We start from the raw sequence: 25541 nt of genomic DNA, 5'->3' as shown, positions 1-25541 counted from the left end.
GATGGCGTGATGGATGTATGCCTGTCAAAATCTGCCAAAGTGGACACTTTGCACTTTATTGTCAATTATACTTCAGGAAGCTGTTGTCAAAAAATTTTTTTAAGAAAGGAGAAAACAGTATATCCAAGCGGCACTGCGCCGAGATTTCTACTCGCTGGGCTGGAGTTCCGCATTTCCAATTGTTTACTTCGGGATTCTATAACACATCAAGGCCGGCAGCTTTAGTGGGCACACCTTACGTAAGGTTTCGTAGCACGTACCAGGCACATAATATATATATGTATATATATGTGTATATATAATATATATATGTGTGTATATATATATATATATTCCAACATCTCCATGCTAGCCGGTAGCCGGTGTAGCAGGGTCACCAGGTCAGGCTGTCCGGGGTGTCATAAACCCAACACTGACGCGACCGTAGCTGGAGCCGGCCCGCCGCGTCGCTGCAGGCCACGCCCCGACAAGCCGCGGTCACGCCCCCGGGTAGGCGGTGCGGCGCGCACGTGGGCTGCCGGGGGCGGGGCGGCCTCCTCGGCGAGGAGAGCCCGCCTACTCCATGCCGCCGGAAGCGGAAATAGGCCGGACGCTGCCGGAGCACCGGTAACTGCCACCGCGATGCCGAAGGGGCCCAAGCAGCAGCCGCCGGAACCCGAGTGGATCGGGGACGGAGAGAGCACGAGCCCCGCAGGTGAGCCTGGGGGGCGAGAAGAAAAGAAGAGTTTTAGAAGCGGGACAAGCAGAATGCGCGTGTCCTGGGAAGAGGGGGCCGGGGCGCGAGGGTGGCCGGCCGTGCGGGGCTTACTGCGCATGTGTGCGGTGGGGCCGGCAGCGCTGAGTTAGGAGTCGGGGCGACGGCAGAGGTTGTGGGGTGTCGCGCACGGGCTGTAGGGGACTGGGCTGGAGACGAGGGAAGTGGGGGAATGAGAAAGCCCTGCTTTCTTCTCCTGTGGGCCTCCGTCCGTCCAGCCACGCCGTCTCGCAGCCGGTGCCTGAGCTGGCCTCGGCCTCCCTCCCGCCGGCGCTCCGCTTGCTTCTATGCCTCGTCCGACTCAACTGCAGCAGGGATTTGGGTTTGGGTGTTAAAGTAGGGGTAGAGATTTACCTACAGAGCAGCAGGTGTTTGTTGGGCGCCTGTTGGTTTTTTTCTTCTGTTTCGTAAATTTCATTTATTTGAAAGGTAGAGAGACAGTGAGGAACCTCCCATCCACTGGTTCACCCTGCACATTGCTGGCAACAGCTGGGGACGGGGCCAGGAGGAAGCCAGGAGGGCCTGTTTTTGCTTAGGCTGTGCTTTTGGGAGGGGAAGGGGAAAAAAAAATGCAGGCAGCCTCCCAGGCTTGAAGGCACTTGACAGCGGAGATAAATGAATCCGAATAGCTACAGCAGATACAAAGGTGACTAATTTTACAAGCATTTATTGGATGCCTACCGTGCACCAAGTGCTGTGCTGAGGCACTGGGGATGCAGAGAGAAAAGGTAAGCCTTTCCCTCAAGGGGCACTCAGGCTGGTGGGGGCGATGGAGCATTACCCAGACTCTGATGGACAGGGGTGGTGGACGTGCTTGGGAAGGCTCTGCCTGTGCAAGCAGAGGGGCGCCCCCTCAGACGGGCAAGCTAGGACTGTCAGCAAAGCCTCCCGGACACAGGCAGTGTTTCTTCACATTCACTCTTGAAGGACTGCTGTGAGACAGCACCTGGGAAGAGTCTTCCAGGCTAGAAGTTTGTGTACACGAGCCTGGCTGGTTCCCGCTGGGGCCTGATGACCCGTGTGATGGCGTTGAAAGATGAGCAGAAGTAAGGAAAGGCTTGAAGTGTTACTATTCCAAGGGGTTTAGTCCTAAAAACATGAAAACATGAAGAGGAAGGATCCACAGAAATGCGTAAGGGATGGTGTGGTCAGTTCCCTCAGTAACACTGAACAGTCGAGAATGGACCTTGAATTGATTGGGGTGGATGCGCGGAGGCCATGTAGGGGGCTCCAGGAGAGAAATGGTAAGAGAAGAGTTACTAAGGAAATGGCATGGACCAGAGCTCGGGACTGATTATATGGAGAAGCATTAAGGTTGACACTGCAGAACCCATTGGGTATGGGGCTGGCATGGAGGTGTAGCAGGTCATGCTGCTGCCTGTGGTGCCAGTATCCCATATGGGCGCTGGTTCAAGTCCCCACTGCTCTACTTCCAATCCAGCTCCTCGCTAATGCACCTGGGAAAGCAGCAGAAGATGGTCCAAGTGCTTGGGCCTCTGCACCCACATGGGAGACCCAAAAGAGACTCCTGGCTTCAGTCTGGCCCAGCTCTGGCTGTTGGCAGCCATTTAGGGAGTGAACCAGTAGATGGAAGATCTCTCTCCCTGTAGTAACTCTGCCTATCAAATAAATAGATAAAAATAAACCCCTTTTTAAAAGAAACTCAGTGTGTAGCAGACCATCAGTTGAAACAATGATGGGTGGAGGGTGGGAAGAGATAAGGTCATTTTGAATGCTGAGTTGGACGCTTCTAAGAAGAGGTGGCAGGGAGAGATTGTTCGTCGGCTGTGGAGACTAGAAATGAAGACACGGGAGAGCATAGTTGCGGCGTTACACACAGAAGACTTCTCTACAGAGTACAGTGAACAGAGGACCGCCACGTGGGTGGCAGGAGCAGTGAAGAACCAGGTTTTTAAGGGAAGAAGGCTGAGGAAGATGAGACTGAGAAAGGTGAGCAGCTAGGGAAACTGCAGGCAAACCAGGAACACGCAGGATCCCAGAAGTTAAGAAACAGAAGGGGCCCAAGGCTGTGGTGCAGTGGGTAAAGCCACTGCCTATGATGCTGGTATCCCTTATGGGCACCAGTTCTTGTCCCAGCTGCTCCACTTCCAATCCAGCTCACCGTTCATGTGCCTGGCAAGACAGCAGATGACGGCCCAAGTGCTTGGGCCCCTGCCAACCACGTGGGAGACCTGGATGGAGTTCCATTTTCTGGCTTCAGCTTGGCCCTGCCCTAGCTATTTAGGGAGTGAACCAATGAGACATCCTTCTCTCTCCCTGTCTCCCGCTCTCTGTATCTTTGCCTTTCAAAGAATAGATAAATCTTTATTAAAATAAAAATTCTGGGATTGACCACCTAACAGGCTAATTATAACTTAGAGAAAAGTAGTTTCTGTCAGATGATACCCACATCAGATTGCAGTATGTTCACAAAGGGATGGTTGGCCAGCTTTTGACCAGGTGGTTATGGTCCCTGTGCCCCACGTTGGAATGCCTGGGTCGATATCCAGCTCTGGCTCCTGCTCCTGCTCCCTGATGATGTGGGCCGTGGGAGGCTGTTGTGAGGGCCACATAATTGAATTCCTGCAACCCACAAGGAAGATTCAGTTCCTGGGCTGAAGCAGTCATTTGGAGGGTAGGATGGGAGCATGCTGTCTCCACCCCACTCCCAAATAAATGAACAAAATTTAAAACAACCACAGCCAAACAGGAGGTGAGGCGGTAGAACTGGTGAACTGCCCTTTTGAGACTGAAGATAAGGGTGGAGAACATGATTGGTTGGGGAATGTGTGGCAGGTTAAGGAAAGTTTTTTTTTTTTTTTTTTTTTTAAGATTTATTTATTTTATTTGAAAGGCAGAGTTACATAGAGGCACAGGCAGAGAGAGAGGTCTTTTATCCACTGGTTCACTTCCCAGTTGGCCACAATGGCTGGAGCTACGCTGATCCAAAGCCAGGAGCCAGGAGCTTCTTCCCAGTCTCCCATGTGATTGGCAGGGTTCAATGACTTGGGCCATCTTCTGCTGCTTTCCCAGGCCATAGCAGAGAGCTGGATCAGAAGAGGAGCATCTAGGACTTGGACTACCACCCATTTTGGATGCCAGCATTGCAGGTGGCGGCTTTACCTGCTATGCCACAGCACCGGCCCCCATTACTCTTTTTAAAAATGTTTATTTTCATATGCTTGAAAGGCAGAGCATGAGAGAGAGGTATCTTTCAGCTACTGTTTTGTACAGCAAATACCTGTAACATCCAGGGCTGGGCAAGGCCTAAGCCAAGAGCTGGGAACTTCATGTGGGTTTCCCAGATGCATTATTAGGAGTCTGGGTCAGAAGGGGCAGCTGGGACTTGAAAGAGCACTCTGTTGTGGAATACGGACATCCCAAGCTGTGGCTTAACTGCCTGTGCCACAGCACACACCTGCCGTTACTAATCTTTTTTTATTAAAGATTTTTATTTATTTGTTTGAGAGGTAATGTTACAGACAGAGGAGAGACAGAAAGGTTTTCCATCCACTGGTTCATTCTCCACATGGCTGCAACAGCTGGAGCTGGGCTGATGCGGAGCCAGGAGCCAGGAGCTTCTTCTGGGTCTCCCATATGGGGTATAAGTACTTGGGCTATCTTCAACTGCTTTCCCAGGCCAATAGCTGGGAGCTGGATTCGAAGAGGAGCAGCCAGGACTCGAACCAGTGCCTATATGGGTTGCAGGCACTATAGGCAGAGGCTTAGCCTACTGCATCACAGCGCCAGACCCTGATCTTTTTTTTTTTTTTTTTTTTTTTTTTTGACAGGCAGAGTGGACAGTGAGAGAGAGAGAAAGACAGAGAGAAAGGTCTTCCTTTGCCGTTGGTTCACCCTCCAATGGCCGCCGCGGACGGCGCATCGCGCTGATCTGAAGCCAGGAGCCAGGTGCTTCTCCTGGTCTCCCATGGGGTGCAGGGCCCAAGCACCTGGGCCATCCTCCACTGCACTCCCTGGCCACAGCAGAGAGCTGGCCCGGAAGAGGGGCAACCGGGACAGAATCCGGCACCCCGACCGGGACTAGAACCTGGTGTGCCGGCGCCGCTAGGCGGAGGATTAGCCTAGTGAGCCGTGGCGCCGGCTTTTTTTTCTTTTAAAGATTTATTTATGGGGCCCACACTGTGGCACAGCAGGTTAAAGCCCCAACCTGCAGCACCAGCATTCCATATGGGTGCCGGTTTGATTCTCAGCTGCTCTGTTTCCAATCTAGTTCTCTGCTAATGCGCCTGGGAAAGCAGCAGAGGATGGCCCACATCCTTGGGCCCCTGCACCCACATGGGAGCCCCAGAAGAAGTTCCTGGCTCCTGGCTTCGGATCAGCTCAGTTCTGGCTATTGCCGCCATCTAGGGAGTGAACCAACAGATGGAAGACACCTCTCTCTCTCCCCTTGTCCCTGTAACTCTCTTTCAAATAAATAAAATATTTTTAAAAAATTATTTATTTGAAAGAGTTACAGAGAGAGGGAGAGACAGAAAGGTCTTTCATCTGTTGGTTCACTGCCCAAATGGCTGCAGCAGCCAGAACTGAGCTGTTCTGAAGCCAGGAGCTTCTTCCAGGGCTCCCATATGGGTGCAGGGGTCCAAGGACTTGGGCTGTCTTCCACTGTTTTCCCAGGTACATTAGCAGGAAGCTGGATCAGAAGTAAGCAGCCAAGACTCCAACTGCTGCACATGTGGGATGCTGGTGTGGCAGGTGGTGGCTTAACCTGCTAAGCTGCAGCGCCAGCCCTAATTATTAATCTTGTACATCTTTCTAATTCCATCATGTTGGTCACCTGGTACAAGGGTCAGATTTTGAAATGTGTTCTTGATGGAGGACACTGATCAAGCAAAGACAGACACAAGTATGCCTGGCATTTCATCAAGGAGCAAAGACAAGCCAGGGTCTTAAATGCAGGTGTGAGTAGGAAGCAGAAAAGAGAGGATGGGGCCCTTACGGTCTGTGAAGCCCTGAATTACAGGGATTATCTCAAGGTTTTCGGCAAAGTAGATAGATGCTCAATAAACCTTTGCTGATAAACTACTATGATGGGATTCTGATTTTGGAATACTTGTGCTTCATGTAGTGAAGAACAGGAAGCCACCAATCATTTTCAGAAAAAACTGAAATGATTACAGGAATGCTTTTGGATAAAATTGAACAGCAGTGGTTGAAGGAGATGGTTTGATAAGGAAAGGGTAGTGGCTAGGCCTGGGCATGAAAACGAATCATGAGGCTACTTGGCTGCCTTCTAATATGATAGTGGAAGGGAGATAGACATGTCCCCGCCCATAGGGAAACAAGGATGGACAGAAGGGAGGAGCTGGAGTTTGTCCAGTCAGTAAGTACACTTTTACTGACTTAAGCACAAATAGTCTCGGTTCACTTTCTGGGACGAAAGACTGACACAGCAAACACAGCCAATCCTCACTGACTGTAGATTCAACCAACCACTGATTGAAAATATTCACAGAAAAGAATTGCATGTGTCTTGCTAGTGTGGGGACGTTTTGTTATTGTTGTTTCCTAAACAATACAGTGTAACAGTTATGTATCACATTGTGTCAGTGTTACAGGGCCTGTAGAGATTACTTAAAAGATGGGGGGGGGGGGTGTATAGTGTGTGTGTGTGCATGGTTTGATGCAAACACCATGTCATTTGGTGGGCCTTGACGATGTGTGGGGCACTCAGGGATGGTCGTGGGACAGCATGATCTGTGCTAACAGACATGAGTAGGGTTCATTTATTTACCAGATGACACCACGGCCTGCAGGTTCCTCTCACAACACATCCCAAACAATTCATAATGTCGTTTTCCTACCCTTTCCCAATGGGGGTGGGAGAAAGGACCTTTTCTTCCACTATTTAACCCGCTCACTTTTGCCAACTGAAAACCTGGAGATGTGTCTGAGTGTACAGTTTTAACTTGTTCTCTGTCCCCACCCTGTGGATCTTCCTTCCGTCCCTCACCTGGCCACCGCTGCTGTCGGCCTCCTGTGTTACTGCATTGCCTCCTCACAGATCTCCTGCTACACTCTTCCCCTCCCACCCTTGCTCCATTCTGAAGTCAGAGTGGGGCCCGCGGTGTGAGAGTGACCCTGCAGTGAGGTCCCCGTTCCTCACCTGACTGCTGTCTCCCCTGGCCCTCTTGCACCCCTCAGTCTGAGTCTCAGCCCCACCGAACCTTCCCCTGCGTCTCCATGCGTTTGCATCTCACACTTGGAGCTGTGCACGGCACTAGAACCCCGCAGTGTGCCCAGAACTTCTCACACTTCGGGTGTTAGCTAGAGTGTTGTTTCCACAGGAAGGCCAGCCCCAAAGGTGAGGTCAGCATGTCCCCACAACAAGTAGCTTTTAGCTTCCCTTCTGTAATTACTGTTTACAAATCCCTCTTGCAAAGCCTGCGTGCTTCAGGGAAACCCAGTGTCTGGTGCTGCGTCCCCTGCACTGGCACAGGGTGTGACACATGGAAGCTGTATCGGGTGAATGAGTGGAGCGCGGGATGATGCTTTCTGCAGGAGTTGGGGCAGTGACAATGTCTAGGGAGCGATAGTTGAGCTAGGAAAAGAATGAAACGGGGTGGAGAATCCTGGGAGCCCTGTAGCGGAGAGGACACTGCTCTGGATTTGCTGATGAGCATTCATAATATCTGCTTAACCTTCCAGACAAAGTGGTGAAGAAAGGGAAGAAGGACAAGAAGACCAAAAAGACGGTGAGAAAGTAAAGGCTGAGGATGGGGGGGGGGGGTCTTGGGGGACGAGCAGAGATCTTGTCAAGAGAGGAGGCGGGATGCGGGTGAGATGCAGGCCCACTGGGCCTGTGTGGGGCGGGGAGGGCTTGGTTGGCCTTGGAGCCATGCTTACCCATCTCTTAACTCTTTATAGTTCTTTGAAGAACTGGCAGTAGAAGATAAACAGGCTGGGGAGGAAGAGAAAGTGCTCAGAGAGCGGGAGAAGGAGCAGCAGCAGCAGCAGCAGCAGCAGCAGGTACAGGTGACTTGGAGCCCCGAACCTTGGATCCAGCGCCCTCCGCAGGCCACGCTGGCTCTCTTAGCTGACGGGGAGCTCTGTGGTCAGGCCCGCAGCAGTGGCCGGGCTCTGCTCTCTCACTGCCTTTTGCTTTCAGCAGCAGAAAAAGAAGCGAGACGCCCGGAAAGGCCGGCGGAAGAAGGATGTGGATGACGATGGAGAGGAGAAGGAGCTCATGGAGCGCCTCAAGAAGCTGTCGGTGCCGGCCAGCGATGAGGAGGACGAGGGTAAGCGGCCCGGGGCAGGCAGGCGCGCCGAGTCCCAGACGCAGACGAGGCCACAGGCGCCGCCTTGGGGAGGGATCGGGGCACAGCCAGACGGCGTCGGTCTGGGTCCTGTCTCATCTCCCCTTGTCGTTTCAGCGCCTGCCCCAGCACCCCGAGGAGGGAAGAAGAACAAGGTGAGCTGTCTGTGTGGTAGACGGAGACCCCATGTGCAGCCTCACCTCCCCACTGACTTCTCTGGCCTTTTCATTTTCCAGGGTGGGAATGTTTTTGCAGCCCTGATTCAAGATCAGAGTGAGGAAGAGGAGGAGGAAGAAAAGCGCCCTCCTAAGCCTGCCAAGCCAGAGAAGAATCAGATCAATAAGGTGAAAGTGGTGACTCTGTCTGTCACTCCTTCTCTGTTCACCTGCTGGCCATGGTGTGGAAATTTACTGCTTTTTTTCTTTTTTTGACAGGCAGAGTGGACAGTGAGAGAGAGAGAGACAGAGAGAAAGGTCTTCCTTTACCGTTGGTTCACCCTCCAATGGCCGCCGCGGACGGCGCACCGCGCTGATCCGATGGCGGGAGCCAGGTGCTTCTCCTGGTCTCCCATGGGGTGCAGGGCCCAAGCACCTGGGCCATCCTCCACTGCACTCCCTGGCCACAGCAGAGAGCTGGCCTGGAAGAGGGGCAACCGGGACAGAATCCGGCGCCCCGACCGGGACTAGAACCTGGTGTGCCGGCGCCGCAAGGTGGAGGATTAGCCTAGTGAGCCACGGCGCCGGCCCCGAAATTTACTGCTTTTAAATGAGCTCTGTCAGTCTGTCTGTCTGTTGCTGTCAGTCATCTTTCAGAACATGGCCGTCACTCACACCTGCAGTGATTCTCTTGCACAGGTGGGGAACCTTTCCACTGGCCAGGATCATTGAGATATTTGGCGTACCATTCGCAGGCCGTACAAAATCATTAAGTTAAAAATTAGCCTCCACAGCCGGCGCTGTGGCTCACTTGGTTAATCCTCCGCCTGCGGCACTGACATCCCATATGAGCACCGGTTCTAGTCCCGGCTGCTCCTCTTCCAGTCCAGCTCTCTGCTGTGGCCCGGGAAGGCAGTGGGAGACCAGGAAGAAGCACCTGGCTCCTGGCTTCAGATCAGCGCAGTTCTGGCCATAGCGGCCATTTTGGGGGGGTGAACTAATGAAAGGAAGACCTTTCTCTCTGTCTCTCTCTCTCACTGTCTATAACTCTACCTGTCAAATAAAAAAAAAAAAAATGAATTAGCCTCCAGTAGATGTAGTGCATTTTTGAGTCCTGCCTGCAGTTGCATTGGCAGGACCAGACCAGATTTTGCAGGACGTTCCTCACCCCTGTTCTGCTTTAAACTCGAAACCTAAACCTGCTTTTCACTGGGAGCTGCTCCGTGCATCACTCAGATTGCTCTGATTGCTTGCCGGCGTTCAGTGTGCCCACGTCCATGTCGCTGCTGCTTCCTCCTTCCCAGAGCACCTTCTCCACACCTGCACCGTTGCCTCTTGTCGGGATTGGCTGTCGTGCCTGCGTCGTCCCTCGCCTTCGTTGATATTTCCTAGTCCTCTCTGACGGTGTGTGTGTCTTCCAGGTTGTGTCTGAAGAACAACGGCCAGGTCTCAAAGGCAAAAAAGGAAAGGAAGAGAAGTCAAAAGGCAAAGCTAAGGTGAGAGGAGCTGGTAGGAGGTGGCACCAGTTCTCAGGAGATAGAGCATCTTCTCAGACCTGTGTTTTCCCTCTTAGCCTCAGAATAAGTTTGTTGCTCTGAACAATGAAGAGGAAGAAGAAGAAGAAGAAGTAACGAAAGAAAAGGAGCCTCCCAAACAAGGGAAGGAGAAGGCCAAGAAAACAGAGCGGGTGTGTATTTTGGTGTTGGGAGCAGAGGGAACTTGGATTCTGTGGCTCTTAGGTGAAAGTTGGTTACTATGCAATAACAACAAATCAAAGTTTTAAAGACTGATTGATTGATATGAAAAGTAGAGTGACAGAGTAAGCAAGCCTCCATCTACTGGTTCTCTGTCCAAATGGTTGCAACAGCCAACACTGGGCCAGGCCAAAGCCAGGGGCCAGCGACTCCAGTAGGGTATCCCACGGGGGTGGCCGTGTTCTGCTGCCTCTCAGGTGCATTAATTGGAAGCTGGACCAGCAGCAGGACTGGATCCCAGGCGCTGTGATATGAGATGCCGGCACCCCAAGCAGTTGCTTAACTTGCTGCACCACAACACTGCCCTGGCAGACTTTCTGTACAGGCCTACACAGTAATATTCTTGGCTTTGCAGGCCACACACAGTCTCGCTGTGTCATCATCATCATTCTTGTCTTTTTTTGTTTGTTTTAAAAATTCTTGCCGGCGCCACGGCTCAATAGGCTAATCCTCCGCCTTGCGGCGCTGGCACACCGGGTTCTAGTCCTGGTCGGGACGCTGGATTCTGTCCCAGTTGCCCCTCTTCCAGGCCAGCTCTCTGCTGTGGCCAGGGAGTGCAGTGGAGAATGGCCCAAGTGCTTGGGCCCTGCACCCCATGGGAGACCAGGAGAAGCACCTGGCTCCTGCCATCGGTTCAGCGCGGTGTGCCGGCCGCAGCGGCCACTGAAGGGTGAACCAAGAGCAAAGGAAGACCTTTCTCTCTGTCTTTCTCTCTCTCTCACTGTCCACTCTGCCTGTCCAAAAAAAAAAAAATTTTTTTTTCTTATAAAATGTAAAAGCCTTTTTAACTCAGGGCACATAGAAACAGGCATCAGGTCCGATTTGGACCAGTGGCTGTGGTTTGCACTGCCTGCTCCAGCAAAGAAAGGACTCCAGAGTTAGTCTCAGGCGGTCTGGGTTCTGGCTCTGCATTTATTGGCCATGTGACCTTGAGTGCGTCTTTCCACGTCCTTGGTTGGAGCTTGTCTCATCTTTGTGAGCAAGGGGAGGCTGGTGCCCTGGTGCGCCTTTACTGTCAGCACTTCCTCGTTCTCTGATCCTGCCTGGCTCCTGGGGGTTGTGCGTTAGGGCTGCCTGATTGCCTCTTGGCATGTAAACGTGTCAGCCACGCAACCTCATCAGCCACAGAGGAAGCTCCTGTCCTACGCCTGCAGTTCTGTTGTCTTGGGTGCTGTACCCACAGGCCCACAGGAGTCTGCGCTGCGGCTTTGTGTGCGTGTGTGCTCGCAGCGCCTGTGCTACCACCATTCCTGCTGGCAGAGATTGACAGAGGGCCGCGTGTGAGAGGGCGGAGGATCCCAAGATAAATAGCCCAGGACTCTGGGTGGAACTGGGGGAGGGGTGTGAAATCTGAGTCTGCCAAGGCCTCTCAAATTTCTTGATACCACCTCTGGTTCTCATAGGGTTCAGAGGACGAAGGGGAGGAAGAAGAGGAGGAGGAGGGGGAGCCTAAGGCAGATGATCCGTATGCTCACCTCAGCAAAAAGGAGAAGAAAAAGCTGAAGAAGCAGGTAAAGCGGCGGGTGTGAGTGGCCGGAGCTGGGGGCTTTGACTGTCGTGCTGAACTCAGAGCCGTGGAGGAAGGAGAGCTCTGGGGGCTGCTCACGTAAAGCAGGGGAGGAGGTGTGCCGCGTGAGCCTCGGCTCAGGCCCCCAGTGGCACGGGCCTCACTCCTGTTCTGCTTCCTTCTCAGATGGAATATGAGCGCCAGGTGGCTTCTCTGAAAGCAGCGAATGCGGCCGAAAACGACTTCTCCGTTTCCCAAGCGGAGGTGTCCTCCCGACAGGCCATGTTAGAGAACGCGTCTGACATCAAGGTGAGGCCTGAGGGCCGCCTCCCCTGCTCAGCTGGGAGAGCTGGTTCCCTCATCTCGCCTGAGTGCTGTGGCAAGCAGGGCCACCGTGGAAGCGTTAGTGCTGAGGAAGAAAGCTGTGTCTGCCGCCGTGAGCGAGGCAGAGGAGTCCAGCCTTGGAGGCCGTGGTGCCCAGGGAGGGCCAGCCCTGGGGAGCGGGCGGTTCTGTGGGAGGCTCTGGTTTGGCAGGTTTCCACATGGGGAGAAGGCTGCTGCTCTGGCCCCACTGGGAGAATTCTCACCTGCTCGTCCCTTCCTCGTGCCCACCCTCCCTGATGGCCACAGCTAGAAAAGTTCAGCATCTCTGCCCACGGCAAGGAATTGTTTGTCAACGCGGACCTGTACATTGTAGCCGGCCGCCGCTACGGGCTGGTGGGCCCCAACGGGTGAGGAGAGGAGGGGGCTGGGGGCACAGAAGGGGACGGGGCTGGAGTGGAAAGAAGAGACGTGGCGGCCTGGTGCTAATGGCTGTCACTCCCCAGCAAGGGCAAGACCACACTCCTCAAGCACATTGCCAACCGTGCCCTGAGCATCCCTCCCAACATCGACGTGCTGCTGTGTGAGCAGGGTGAGGCTGGGGGCAGGGCCCTCGCGGGCTGGGCACTGGAGTAGGAGAGCAGCCGAGGGTAGAGGAAGCCAGGGTAGTGGGGTAGGAAGGGGTGTGTGGGGAGCCTGGGGCCTGGGAACGAATGCTCCCGGGAGGAGGGGAGGAGCAGGTGCCCCTGCATCGGAGCGCCTGGGTGTGATACCTGGCTCTGGCTCCTGACTGCAGCTTCTGGTTAATGCAGACCTTGGAAGACAGTGGTGATGGCTCAAGTAATCAGGCTCCTGCCACTCACATAGGAATTGGAATTGATTTCCCATTCTCAGCTTCAGTGCCCAGCCTGAGCCTGGTGGGGGTCGTCGTGGGCCTTGGGGAGTGAACCAGTGGGTGAGAACTCACTGCCCTCCACCCAGCCTCTCAAAAATGTTATTAAAATTTTTTTAAAAGGAGGGTTGAGTGAATGAGGGAGTAAGTGCAGAGAGCTGGGCAAGGTGAGGGCAGCAAGAACGGAGCTGAAGGGGGCAGGGAGTAGGTCCTGGGGCCCGTGGGGTGACTGCCTGTTACCCTACTGCAGAGGTGGTCGCGGATGAGACTCCAGCCGTGCAGGCTGTTCTTCGAGCCGACACCAAGCGACTGAAACTGCTGGAAGAGGAGCGCCGGCTTCAGGGACGGCTGGAGCAAGGGGACGACACAGCCGCCGAGATGCTGGAGAAGGTAGAGGCAGTGGCACAGGGCGCCTGGGCTGAGATTCGGGGGTGCCGGGGCCCTGTGGCATGCGTCCTCTCCTCTGCCATCCCAGGTGTACGAGGAATTGCGGGCCACCGGGGCAGCGGCTGCAGAGGCCAAAGCAAGACGGATTCTGGCTGGTCTGGGCTTTGACCCTGAAATGCAGAATCGGCCCACCCAGAAGTTCTCGGGGGGCTGGCGTATGCGTGTCTCCTTGGCCAGGTGGGACATCCCCCTCAGCATTCACCATTCTAGACCCCAGACCACCAGGGCTGTTTCCTTCCTTCCCTGCCTGCATTGTAAGAACTGGGCGTCTTCTCCATTTCTCACCCTACCCGGGGGTGTGTCCTCAGCATCTCCTGCATCAGAACTCCCGGGAGAGCTTGGGAAGGGGCGTTCAGGTTCTCAGGCTCCACCTCACAGGGGCTTCTCTGGGTTCCGTGAGCAAGGACCTTCGTCCCCCTGACCCTATGCTCTGCTGCCCCCCACCTCCCACAGGGCACTGTTCATGGAGCCCACGCTGCTGATGTTGGATGAGCCCACCAACCACCTGGACCTCAACGCCGTCATCTGGCTCAATAAGTGCGTTGTCCCTGGTGACGGCCACTCGTGCGCGCGCCCCTGTAGCTCTCCCGCCTCTCAGCCCAGCCCTGCTTTTCTCCCTCCACCGCCTCCTGTGTGCTTCCCCTACTTGTCTCTCATGTTGTCCTTCTTCAAAACACAGCTACCTCCAGGGCTGGCGGAAGACGCTGCTGATCGTCTCCCACGACCAGGGCTTCCTGGATGACGTCTGCACAGACATCATCCATCTGGACGCACAGCGGCTGCATTACTACAGGGGCAATTACAGTGAGTGGGGTCGTCGGTAAGGGGCGGAGCTGCAGGCATGGGCTTGGGAAGTGGGACCCAGCGTGGAGACACGTGCCCTGGCCCATGTCACCGGTCCCTGGTCGGCATGTGCCCGGGGGAGGGTGGCCTTCATGCCTGTCCCCCTCCTGCCCAGTGACCTTCAAGAAGATGTACCAGCAGAAGCAGAAGGAGCTGCTGAAGCAGTACGAGAAGCAGGAGAAGAGGCTGAAGGAGCTGAAGGCGGGCGGCAAGTCCACCAAGCAGGCGGTGCGCACTGGGCCACGCGGGCCGGCACTCGGCGCAGGCACCGCCGCGCAGCGTGCAGACTTGTCCCTTCCTTCCGCCCCTCCAGGAAAAGCAAACGAAAGAAGCCCTGACTCGAAAGCAGCAGAAATGCCGGCGGAAGAACCAGGATGAGGAGTCCCAGGAGGCCCCTGAGCTCCTGAAGCGCCCCAAGGAGTACACCGTGCGCTTCACGTTCCCGAACCCGCCGCCCCTCAGCCCGCCCGTGCTGGGTCTGCACGGTGAGTCTGAGCGTGCCCCCGGCGTGCACCCCAGCTCCTGCCCCGAGGCCGGCACCTCGAGGGGGCGGGCTGTGAGTTGCCGCTTTTCCTGGCTTTCAGGTGTGACATTTGGCTACGAGGGGCAGAAACCACTGTTTAAGAATCTGGATTTTGGCATCGACATGGACTCGAGGAGTGAGTTGACGATGTGGGGCAGGAGCCGGTGAGGTTTCTGGGGTCCTCCTTGTCTGACTGCTTGTCTGTCTGCTTGCAGTCTGCATCGTGGGCCCTAACGGCGTGGGGAAGAGCACACTGCTCCTGCTGCTGACTGGCAAGCTGACGCCGGTGAGTCGCGCAGCCCGGGCAGGAGAGCGAGGGAAGTGGAAGACCCAGCTTGTTTCCCAGACGCTAAGATCAGGGCGTCCGCCTGGCGGTGCAGGGTCAGGTCCAGAAATCAGCATAGGTTTCTGTAAGAGGGGCTGTAGACGGGAAGAGTTTAGATCTTCTAGGAAGAGAGGTAGGATTGGGCTTGGACTCAGTGCCAGTGCCATACTCCGGGGCTGCTGCCGCTTTTTTTTTTTTATTAAGTTTTAAATTTTACTTGATATGCAAAGAGATAAAGCTCTCTCATCCACTGGTTCACCCCCCAAATGCCACAGCAGCTGGGCAGAGCCAGGTGGGAGCCAGGAGCTGGAACTGCATCCAGGTATCCCATGTAGGTTGCCAGGGACCTGAGTACAAGAGTCATCGCTGTTGCCTCCCAGTGCACAGTAGCAGGAAGCTGAACCAGCAGCAGAAGAGCCAGGACTCACACTAGGCAGTCTGATGTGGGAGGCAGACGTCTCGAGCAGTGACTTACCCACTCCACTGGACACCCTGAGCAGTCCCCGACCCCCCATGTTTTGGTTATACAAGGATGTGTGTAGACATCACATAACCCAGGGCCGACGCTGCGGTACAGCAGGTTAAGCCACCATCTGCAGTGCTGGCATCCTATATGGGCGCTGGTTCGAGTCCCGGCTGCTTCACTTTCTCTCCTGCTAACGTGCCTGGGAAAGCAGCGGAGGATGGCGCAAGTCCTTGGCCCTGCACCCACGTGGGAGACCCAAAGAAGCTCCTGGCTTCAAGTACTGGCTCCTGTCTCTTGTGCTTACAGTGCATCCATTTGGGGAGTGACCCAGTGGACGGAAGATCTTTCTGTGTCTCTGTTTCTCTCTGTAACTGCTTTACAAATGAATACATATTTGAAGAAAATAGGCTAGAAATTGTATAACCCAAGAGAGAAAACTAGAGAAGCCAGTAAACTAATGTTTTATTGGATAATTCTTTCCTTTGTAAACTTGGGGTACATTTTCTAAGAGAACAGGCTATCATGTGAATTGTTTACTAGCCGGCCTTCTTTGGGTCATAGATATTAAGCATGTTTCCATGCTAATAGTCACGTGCTTACGTATACCTTATAAAGATCTAAAATGACTTTCTAAAAAAAAAAGATTTGTTTATTTACTTCTTTGAAAGGCATAGTTGGCCGGTGCCGCGGCTCACTAGGCTAATCCTCCACCTGCGGCGCCGGCACACCGGGTTCTAGTCCTGGTCGGGCGCCAGATTCTGTCCTGGTTGCCCTCTTCCAGGCCAGCTCTCTGCTGTGGCCAGGGAGTGCAGTGGAGGATGGCCCAAGTGCTTGGGCCCTGCACCCGCTTGGGAGACTAGGAGAAGCACCTGGCTCCTGGCTTCAGATCAGCGCGGTGCGCCGGCCACAGTGGCCATTGGAGGGTGAACCAACGGTAGAGGAAGACCTTTCTCTCTGTCTCTCTCTCACTGTCCACTCTGCCTGTCAAAGAAAAAAAAAAAAGGCATAGTGACAGAGGAAGAGACAGAGATCTTCCATCTGCTGGATCAGTCCCCAAATAGCCAGAACTGAAACCAGACCAGGACCTCCATCCTGGTCTCATGAGTGGCAGGGACCCAAGCACGTGGGCCGTCATCCACTGTCTTCCCAGATGCAGCAGCAGGGAGGTGGATTGGAAGTGGAGCAGCCAGGACTCGAACCAGTGCTCTGATAGGGGTGCTGGCATCACAAGCCGCTGTGCCGTGTTGCCTGTGGTACCACAGAAAGGCTGCAGCCACTTCTCCCTCCAGGATACCGAGGGGCCTCTTACTGAGGCCCACAGAGAGCGATCTTTAGGAGGATGTCAATTAGACACCCCCCTCCCCCAGTGAAACTCTCTTAACGGCCCCCCGAGGCGGAACCCTAAAACGTGCCGCTTGCGAGCCTAGCTGCCCCTCGCCCTGCGGGTTTCCCGTGTGTGCCTTGGTTAGGGAGAAGCTCCGTGTTCCGTTCTGGCGTGCGTTTGCCCTTCTGAAAAGTTGGGATTCAGGCTGCAGCCCTTCCCTTGTCTCACCACTTTCTTTCTCCTTGCAGACCCGCGGGGAAATGAGAAAGAACCACCGGCTGGTAGGTGGGCTTTGGGAGTCGGGGGCGGGGGGAAGTCTGACAGAGCAGCATCACTCATGACCACCTCCCTCTCGGGCAGAAAATTGGCTTCTTCAACCAGCAGTATGCAGAGCAGCTGCACATGGAGGAGACGCCCACTGAGTACCTGCAGCGCAGCTTCAACCTGCCCTACCAGGATGCCCGCAAGTGCCTGGGCCGCTTTGGCCTCGAGAGCCACGCCCACACCATCCAGATCTGCAAGCTCTCTGGTACCATGCTGGGGGCCAGGGGAGGCCAGGGGGTCTCAGTCTGGCTATGCAGTGTCAGGCTACGGGTGTGATGGGCCACCTCCTCTCTGTTGCAGGGGGGCAGAAAGCCCGAGTGGTGTTTGCAGAGCTGGCCTGTCGGGAGCCTGATGTCCTCATCTTGGTGAGTGCACTGGGCCATGGGCGAGGGACAGGTGGCCACGGTGGGAGGTGGGAGTGCCCGTGCGCTCTGATGGGCTTCTTCGTCTCTGTAGGATGAGCCTACCAATAACTTGGACATAGAGTCCATCGATGCTCTGGGTGAGGCCATCAACGAGTACCAGGGTGGTGAGTCAGCCTAACGCACCCCGGCCCGGCCTCTCCCTGGGGACCTTCAGCTGGGGCGGCCGCCTTCCTTGTGCTCACTCGGCTCTTCTTTCTCCAAAGCTGTGATCGTCGTCAGCCACGATGCTCGCCTCATCACGGAAACCAACTGCCAGCTGTGGGTGGTGGAGGAGCAGAGCGTTAGCCAGATTGACGGCGACTTCGAGGACTACAAACGGGAGGTGTTGGAGGCCCTGGGTGAGGTCATGGTCAGCCGGCCGCGAGAGTGAGCTTCCGGCGCGCAGCGTCCCGAGAGACCAGCGGACGCGGGCCGGAAGCCCCCGTCATCGCCCGCCTCTGGGCCGCAGCTCACCCAGCGACCAGTCGGGCAGCTGGAGGTAGAGTGTGGCCTCGGGCCACCAGGATACCACTGGATTGCGTCCGTTCTCCCTGAAAGACTTGCCTGGTGGACACCCCTGCAGGCAGCTGTGCTGGCCTCGTCTGTGAGTCCCTCCGCACAGAGCTTACTCCTGCAGTGGGCTCCAGCAGCCTCGCTCGCCTGGCCTGGCGTCTCGAGACTCAGTGCTCAGAAACCTGCCTCTGGGCCACCTTAAAGCTCCGGCGCAGCTGCACCTGGGCTCGAGTGCTGCTGTCCTCTCCTGGGGGTCCCGTGCTGACTGTGTGATGCTGGCAGCTCGTGGAGCTCAGCTGGACGGGGCGCCTACAGCCGCTTGTCTCTTGGGACCTGGAGCAGTGAACGCTGCCGCCCTCTGATCGCCCTCTGCAGGGCAGGAAATAAAAGGCATCGCTGCCACCCTGTCCCTGCGCGGAGATTGCTGTGAGTCGGCGCCCCCGGGCCCCTTCCTCACTAACACAGGTGGCTCTGCCTGTGCCCTGCCCCTCCCCCGCAGACAGGGCAAGGGAGAGCGCTTTGCCCCTTGTCTGTGTCCAAGCTGAGTTCTCAGTGAGGAGGTGCTCCACTCAGTGGTCAGGGACAGAGTACTGGGCCTCCTAAAGCTTAGTAAATCAGCCGGCCACTGAGCCCCTGCTGTGAGGGGCAGGAAGGGAAGGGCGCCCCCTGCTGTGGTGAGCAGAGAACGTTGGAGAGCTGCACTATGGCGTGTGCGCAGATGTGGTCGATTCCCGGAAGCGGCGGGTGCCGTGTGTCTGAGGAGGGAAGGGATGGTGCAGGGCTTTGTATCTGTCAGGATCACTTGAGGGTGGACCTTCAAAAATAATAAGCACTGGGGCAGAGTAATGAAGAACAAGGAGCCGATATTTCGAAACTGGAAAACATAGCTAAGGCCTGAAGAGAGTGCTGTTGGGAGTCAGTGAGGGAGCCTGACGTGGCCATTTTTCTCAGCATGGGGACATGGGTGTGGAAAGTCAGGGGTCAGTGGGTGGTGATGGGTCAGGTGCAGTGGAAGCAGGGTGGACCGCACAACTGTGTCCAGTAGGCCGGCAGTGCTGGCAGGCACCAGTAGGGGGGGCGTGGTGCGGAGATGGCTGTGTGGGTGCAGAGGGGCTGCAGGAGTCAGGGGAGAATCTGAAGGCCGGACAGCTGACTGCCGGGAAGGCGTCCTGCAACAGCAGGAGCCAGGCTCTGGGCCCGCTTGCTGATGCTGGAGCCGTGGACAGGCTGCTGGGGCCAGCGTCCTCGTCTGCAAGGTGAGGAAGTGCCTCCCTCATCACACTTCCCGGGGATTAGATATGTAGTGTTTTTTTTTTTTTAAGATTTATTTATTTATTTGAAAGGCAGAGATAGGAGGAAAGAAAGAGCTTCCACTGATTCACTCCCTAAGTAGCTGCAATGGCCAGGGCAGGGCCAGACCGAAGCCAGGAGCTTCTTCCAAGTCTCCCACATGGATGCAGCAGCCCAATCACTTGGTCCAACTCCCACTGCTTTCTCAGGCTTATCAGCAGGGAGCTGGATCGGAAGTGGAGCAAACCGGTGCCCAAACAGGATGCCAGCACCGCGGGCAGAGGCTTAACCTGCTCCGCCACAGTGCCGGCCTCTAGGTGTATGGTATAAAGTGCTTTGCTTTCTTTTGTTACACGCATCTCCTGTTGCACTTCAAATTTTCAGCTCACTAGTCGAGATGTGATGATGATAATATATAATAGGGCTGGTGCCGCGGCTCACTAGGCTAATCCTCCACCTGCGGCGCCGGCACCCCAGGTTCTAGTCCCAGTCGGGGCGCCGGATTCTGTTCCGGTTGCTCCTCTTCTTGTCCAGCTCTCTGCTGTGGCCCGGGAATGCAGCGGAGGATGGCCCAAGTGCTTGGGCCCTGCACCCCATGGGAGACCAGGAGAAGCACCTGGCTCCTGGCTTCAGATCAGCGTGGTGCGCCGGCCGCAGCGGCCATTGGAGGGTGAACCAACGGTAAAGGAAGGCCTTTCTCTCACTGTCCACCCTGCCTGTCAAAATTTAAAAAAAAATAAAATATATAATAGGAGGGTTACTTATAAAATGAATGTCAAAATTTTGCATTTCAGTTTGTTTCAAGCACTTGAATCTTTTTTTTTTTTTTTTTTTAAGAGTTTTTATTTGAAAGGCTTAGTTAAGAGGGAGGTACAGGAGGAGAGAGATCTTCCTCGGCTGGTTCACTTCCCAAATGCCCTCAGTGGCCAGGGCTGGAACCCATTTGACCCAAAACCAGCAGCCTGGAACTCCATCCAGGTCTCCCACATAGGTGGCAGGGACCCTGGTACCTGAGCCATCTGCTGCTTCCTGGGCACATTAATAGGAATTTGGATCAGAAGTGGAGCAGCCGGGACTTGAACAGGTGCTCATAGGGGATGCCAGTGTCTCACCAACAGCTTAACCAACCGTGCCACAACACCAGCCCCAGTGTTTCAAGTGTTTGATCACTAATGTCAGGTACTTGAGGTGCTATGAAAGGACCTCCATCCTGGGCACACATTTCCTTCCTTTAATACACATAGTCTGGGGCCGGTGTTGTGATGCAGCGGGGCACCAGTTTGAGACCCGGCCGCTCCACTTCCAATCCAGCTCTCTGTGGCCTGGGAAAGCAATGGAAGATGGCCTAAGTGCTTGGGCCCTTGCACTCATGTGGGAGACCTGGAAGAAATTCCTGAGTCCTGGCTTTGGATCGGCGCATCTCTGGCCGTTGTGGCCAACTGGGGAGTGAACCAGCGGATGGAAGACTTCTCTCTGCCTCTGCCTCTCCTCTCTCTGTATAACTCTGACTTTCAAATAAATAAATCTTTTAAAAAATATATACTCTGTAGCGGGATTATCAGTAATTCACCTAAGCGTGGGCAAACATATGCTCTGCCTCAAACCCAGCGAAGAAACAGCAGGAAAGGTAGGAGGGCGCACAGATTTACATGGTGGGGAAAGTGGAATCAAGTCTTTTACTCGTAGATTGAACTTGTAGCTACAGTTCATGGAGATGTGGTACATGGTCATGATTGTCCACACCTTCCTAATGAGAAAACAAAACCCAACCCTGCCTGCCCCGTGTCACCCAGCCTGGAGAGGCAGAGCTGGGATGGTGGCCCCTGGTGGCTCCAGTGTCTGGGTTCTCTCCTCATCTGAGGCTGTGGACAAGATGAGCAAAGGACGCATCCCAGAGGCACGGTAACCACCATCAGGCTGTGGAAGGTGTTAGGAGGGTCACGACAACAGTGGGGAAGGTGAGAACCAAGAAAGGCCCATGGCCACAGGAAGCCGCCAGGGGAGAGAAGTGAGAAGTCGCCCCGTGTGGCCAGATCTGAGAGCAACACCTGGCGGTTAGAAGTGCAGACAGCAGCAGCAGGTGCTGTGGGAAGGGCACTCTGCGTCACCCTTACGTGGGTGAGCAGGGGTGGTGTCAGCAGAAACACTGCAGGCAAGACCTGAACGTGGACAAGGAACCAGCCCGACTAAGAGGAACGAGCTGTCAGGGGTCAGGAATGCAAAGGCACGGAGACTGCTCTAGATGCGTGTCTTGAGGGGCCGGCGCCGTGGCCCAGCGTGTAGCCACTGCTCGTGAGGCCTGCGTCCCGTGTTGCAGTGCCAGTCTGAGTCCTGACCCGCATGCTGGGGTGCAGCAGGTGACTCAGGTGCTTGGGTCCCCACCGCACATTGGAGACCCAGATGGAATTCCAGGCCCGGGGCTCTGGCTTGGCCCAGCCCTGGTGGTTGTGAGCTTCAGAGGGGTGAACCAGTACCTGGAGGACCAGTCTGCCTTACAAGGAGACTAAAGTAAGCAACAAGAGAAACGTGAGAGTGAGCAGCGGCCAGCAGGCATAGGGCCACGTGCCCGGGGAGGGACTTGGAATCTGACTCTAGGGACATAGGGTGGGCATTGGTGCTGTTTCAGCAGGAGTGTGAATTGGTCTTTGTTTTACAAAACTGTTCTGGCTGCTGGGTGGAGCACGGTGGTGGGGAGACAGCAGGTGTGTCCCATGTGGAGAGAAGACCCTCCTCTTCCTCTAAGAATGGACAGCAGGCCGGCGCCGCGGCTCACTAGGCTAATCCTCCGCCTAGTGGCGCCGGCACACCGGGTTCTAGTCCCGGTCGGGGCGCCGGATTCTGTCCCGGTTGCCCCTCTTCCAGGCCAGCTCTCTGCTGTGGCCAGGGAGTGCAGTGGAGGATGGCCCAGGTGCTTGGGCCCTGCACCCCATGGGAGACCAGGAAAAGCACCTGGCTCCTGGCTCCTGCCACCGGATCAGCGCGGTGTGCTGGCCGCAGCGCGCCGGTTGCGGCGGCCATTGGAGGGTGAACCAATGGTAAAGGGAGACCTTTCTCTCTGTCTCTCTCTCTCACTGTCCATTCTGCCTGTCAAAAAAAAAAAAAAAAAAAACGGACAGCAGCAAGCGGATGTGTGACTCGGTGATGAAGATGTTGCTTGGGCTGCCTGGCATCCCGTAGCAGAGTGCCTGGGTCCCAGCTTCCTGCTAGGGCAGCAGTGATGGCTCGGGTGCCTGGGTCCCCGCCACCCACAGGGTTGGATTGAGTTCTGGGTTCCCAGGTTTGGCCTAGCCCAGCCTCAGCCATTCTGGGCATTTGGAGAGAGAACTAGCAGATGGGAGGCTGTCTTTCTCTCTTCTGCCTTTCAAATAAATTCTGAAAGAAAAAAGTAGTGGTGACTTGGGTGTTTGCCTATGATGAGAAAGGCAGTGGGGCACAGAGGGGATGAGACTTCCCTTCTCAAAAGTTTGGTTCAGCCTGCACTGTGGCGCAGCAGGTTAATGCCCTGGCCTGAAGTGCCAGCATCTCATAGCCGGTTCAAGACCCAGCTGCTCCACTTCCCATCCAGCTCTGCTATGGCCTGGGAAAGCAGTAGAAGATGGCCCAAGACCTTGGGCCCCTGCACCTGTGTGGGAGACCCAGAAGAAGTTCCTGGCTTCGGATTGGCACAGCTCCAGCCATTGTGGCCAATTGGGGAGTGAATCAGAGGATGAAAGACCTCTCTTTCTCTCTCTCTCTCTCTCTCTGCCTCTCCTCTCTGTAACTTTCAGATAAATAAATAAATCTTAAAAAAAAAAAAAAGTTCTGGTCCCAGAATCAAGAAGGGAAGTTTTCCAAGCAGCAGTAAGTGTTGGCCCAATGCTGATGTTAACTTGTACTGTGTCAAGATGGTAGGATTTCCTGCCCAGGAGCAGGAAGGAGAATTGCGAGTATTGCTGACTCAGCACTGGGGACAGCCTGGCTTGCCTGGGGTCAGGGTGTAACGTTGAAGGGATATTTTGGAAGGGGAGAATGGGAGCAGAAGTAAGAAAAGCCTCCAGGGCTTGGAGGGAACGGTCAGGTGCCCCGGGGGCCACGCCCGTGCCGCCCGGCCCACTTCCCTGCACCGAGGCAAAGGCTTGTTTCCTTCAGCGAGGGGTAACTGGGTCCTTTGGGTTTTGAGAATTTGGCAGAAAAAAAACTAAACTCTTAGGTTCCCGTGGGCCCTTATGAGGGGGAGGAAGGTGAGGAGCAGCACTAGACAGAAGAGAAGCCCATCACCCTGCTGCCACTAGGTCAGGTGGTGGCTTTTTCTTTTCCCTTTTTTTTTTTGATTTATTTAATTTGAAAGAGTTACGGGGGAGGAGGGGATATCTCCCACCGGCTGGTTCCCTCCTCAAATGGCTGCAATGGCCAGGGCTGGGCCAGGCTGAAGCCAGGAGCTTCAGCAGGGTCTCCCACATGGGTGCAGGGGCCAGAGCACTGGCCCGGTCAGTTGATTTTCACTTGAACAATATTTATTTGATATTTTACTTTTTTTTAAAGGTTTATTCATGCATTCATTTGAAAGGAAGAGACAGATTTTCCATCCACTGCTTTATTCCCCAAATGGTCGCAACAGCAGCAAGGCTGGGCCAGGCCTAAGCCAGGAGCCCCATCCAGATCTCCCACGTGGTTGGCAAGGACTTGAGTACTTGAGCCATCACCTTCTGCCCTCCCAAGCTTCTTAGCAGGAAGTTGGGTTGGAAATGGAGTAGTCCGGCCTCCAACTGGCATTCAAATATGGAATGTGGCGTCTTACCCCTTCTGTACAATGCCTGCCCAGGTATTTCACCTTTTAGCTTGGGCCTTAAATTATGTCTTCTCATCCATGGTCTCCCAGTGCACAGAGCAACAGACTTCAACACCCTCACAAGACTGGGCAAAGGGAGTGTAAAAGTAGCACCATTGGCCAATAGGGAATGGGGCCTGTGAGATGTAGGAAGTTGTTGCCCTCTTGTGGCCAATGCTGGAAATAACAGCCAAGACATGTTAGCTTTTTGCACATCAGCAGCACCTGGGACTTGTTTAGAACTGTAGAATCATCCCAGCCCTGCTGAATCAGGCTTTGCCAGGCAGTTCAGATGATTCTGATGAATGCCAGAATATTTGAAAGCCATAATTCTCAAGTGACCACATCCCAATATCCCCATCTTCCCCCATCTCCCACTGGGTAGTGCACTCCTCATTTCAGGTTTTGAGAAAGAACTTCCTGTTTTGAAGTTCATCCTCTCCCTCAGTGTTCTGGTCCCCCAAACCTCCTGCATCACGTTGCATCAGGCCTTCAATGTAATACCTACCTATCCTTAGCAACTAAAAATAACTTGGGGCCAGGCGTTGTGGTGCAGCAGGTTAAGCCACCACTGGTGATGTCATCCCATGAGTGGTGGTTTGAATCCCAGCCTCTCTGCTTCCAATCCCGCTCCCCAGTATGCACCTGGGAAGGCAGTGAAGGTCATCCAGATAGCATGGACTCCTGCCACCTGCGTGGGAGACCCAGGTGGGGTTCCAGTGTCAACGTGGCTCAGCCCTGGCCATGGTGGCCATTTGGGAAATGAACTAGCAGACTTTCAAATTAATAATTTTACCCTCTAACAGCAGGCCTATTTTCTTCCCACTTTTTTGGGACAGTCTATATGGTTTCCCTTTTCTTGTCTTTCTCCACTGAAATTGCTCCTCTTAAAAATGATCAGCCTGGGGGCTGACGCTGTGGCATAGTGGGGAAAGCCTGCAGTGCCCGCATCTCACATGGGCGCCAGTTCAAGTCCCAGCTGCTCCATTTGTGATCCAGCTCTGTTATGGCCTGGAAAAGCAGAAGATGGTGCAAGTCCTTGGGCTCCTGCACCACGAGGGAGACCTGGAGGAGTCACCAGGCTTTGGATCAGCCCAGCTCGAGCTGTTGCAGCCATCTGGGGAGTAAACCAGCGATGAAAGACCTTTCCTTCCTCTCTGTAACTTTTTCAAATAGATTTGGCAGGCAGAGGAGAGACATCCTTATCTGCTGGTTCACTCCCTAAATGGTTGGGCCAGGCTGAAGCCAGGGGACAAGAACTCCCACATAGGTGGCAGCTCAGGCACCTGACATCTACTGCCTCCCAGGCGCACATTAGTAGGAAAGCTGCACTGGAAGTGGAGCTGCTGGGGCTCGGCACCCTGAGGCGAGATGCAGGTGTCCTTCATGGGGCCTAACCCACTGCACCTGCACTCACCCTGTCAGTCAAGATGCACACACAAGGGCACCTGGAATTAACTCCCAGCTTAGGCTGCAGACTCCAGCTTCCTGCCAACACGGGCCCTAGGAGGCAGTGGAGCCGGCTCACAGAGCTGGATTCCTGGCTCGTGCTCCTGGCTGCATTACCTGTCTGGCAACAGCCATGCGACCATTTGGAGAGTTAATCAGTGGACAGGAG

General features: G+C 54.8%; 1 protein-coding gene across 10 annotated transcripts; it reads left to right on the top strand.

Moving 5' to 3' along the window:
* The first annotated feature begins 483 nt into the window (after positions 1 to 483).
* On the top strand, positions 484 to 18235 carry ABCF1 (ATP binding cassette subfamily F member 1). 10 transcript variants are annotated; one of them, XM_070074271.1, is made up of 25 exons: positions 484 to 694; positions 7421 to 7467; positions 7640 to 7747; positions 7881 to 8010; positions 8146 to 8183; positions 8265 to 8372; positions 9605 to 9679; positions 9757 to 9870; positions 11341 to 11448; positions 11631 to 11753; positions 12075 to 12175; positions 12272 to 12357; positions 12908 to 13047; positions 13133 to 13281; positions 13558 to 13641; positions 13784 to 13908; positions 14063 to 14175; positions 14261 to 14432; positions 14532 to 14606; positions 14686 to 14756; positions 16834 to 16866; positions 16946 to 17114; positions 17210 to 17274; positions 17366 to 17411; positions 17538 to 18235. In XM_070074271.1, the coding sequence occupies exons 1-25, from the start codon at positions 622 to 624 to the stop codon at positions 17702 to 17704; spliced, it is 2520 nt and encodes an 839-aa protein (XP_069930372.1). In that variant the 5' UTR covers positions 484 to 621; the 3' UTR covers positions 17705 to 18235. The 10 variants fall into 10 exon arrangements, with proteins under 10 accessions (XP_069930372.1, XP_069930374.1, XP_069930373.1 ...); XM_070074273.1 differs by having other exon boundaries at positions 485 to 694; positions 7640 to 7741; positions 7887 to 8010; XM_070074272.1 differs by having other exon boundaries at positions 485 to 694; positions 7640 to 7741.
* The last annotated feature ends 7306 nt before the right edge of the window (positions 18236 to 25541 follow it).

Source organism: Oryctolagus cuniculus, chromosome 5 (genome assembly GCF_964237555.1).
Source record: "Oryctolagus cuniculus chromosome 5, mOryCun1.1, whole genome shotgun sequence".
NCBI classification, from domain to species: domain Eukaryota; kingdom Metazoa; phylum Chordata; class Mammalia; order Lagomorpha; family Leporidae; genus Oryctolagus; species Oryctolagus cuniculus.
Note: the sequence above shows the minus strand (reverse complement) of the source record. Positions and strands in the feature narration are given on the sequence as shown.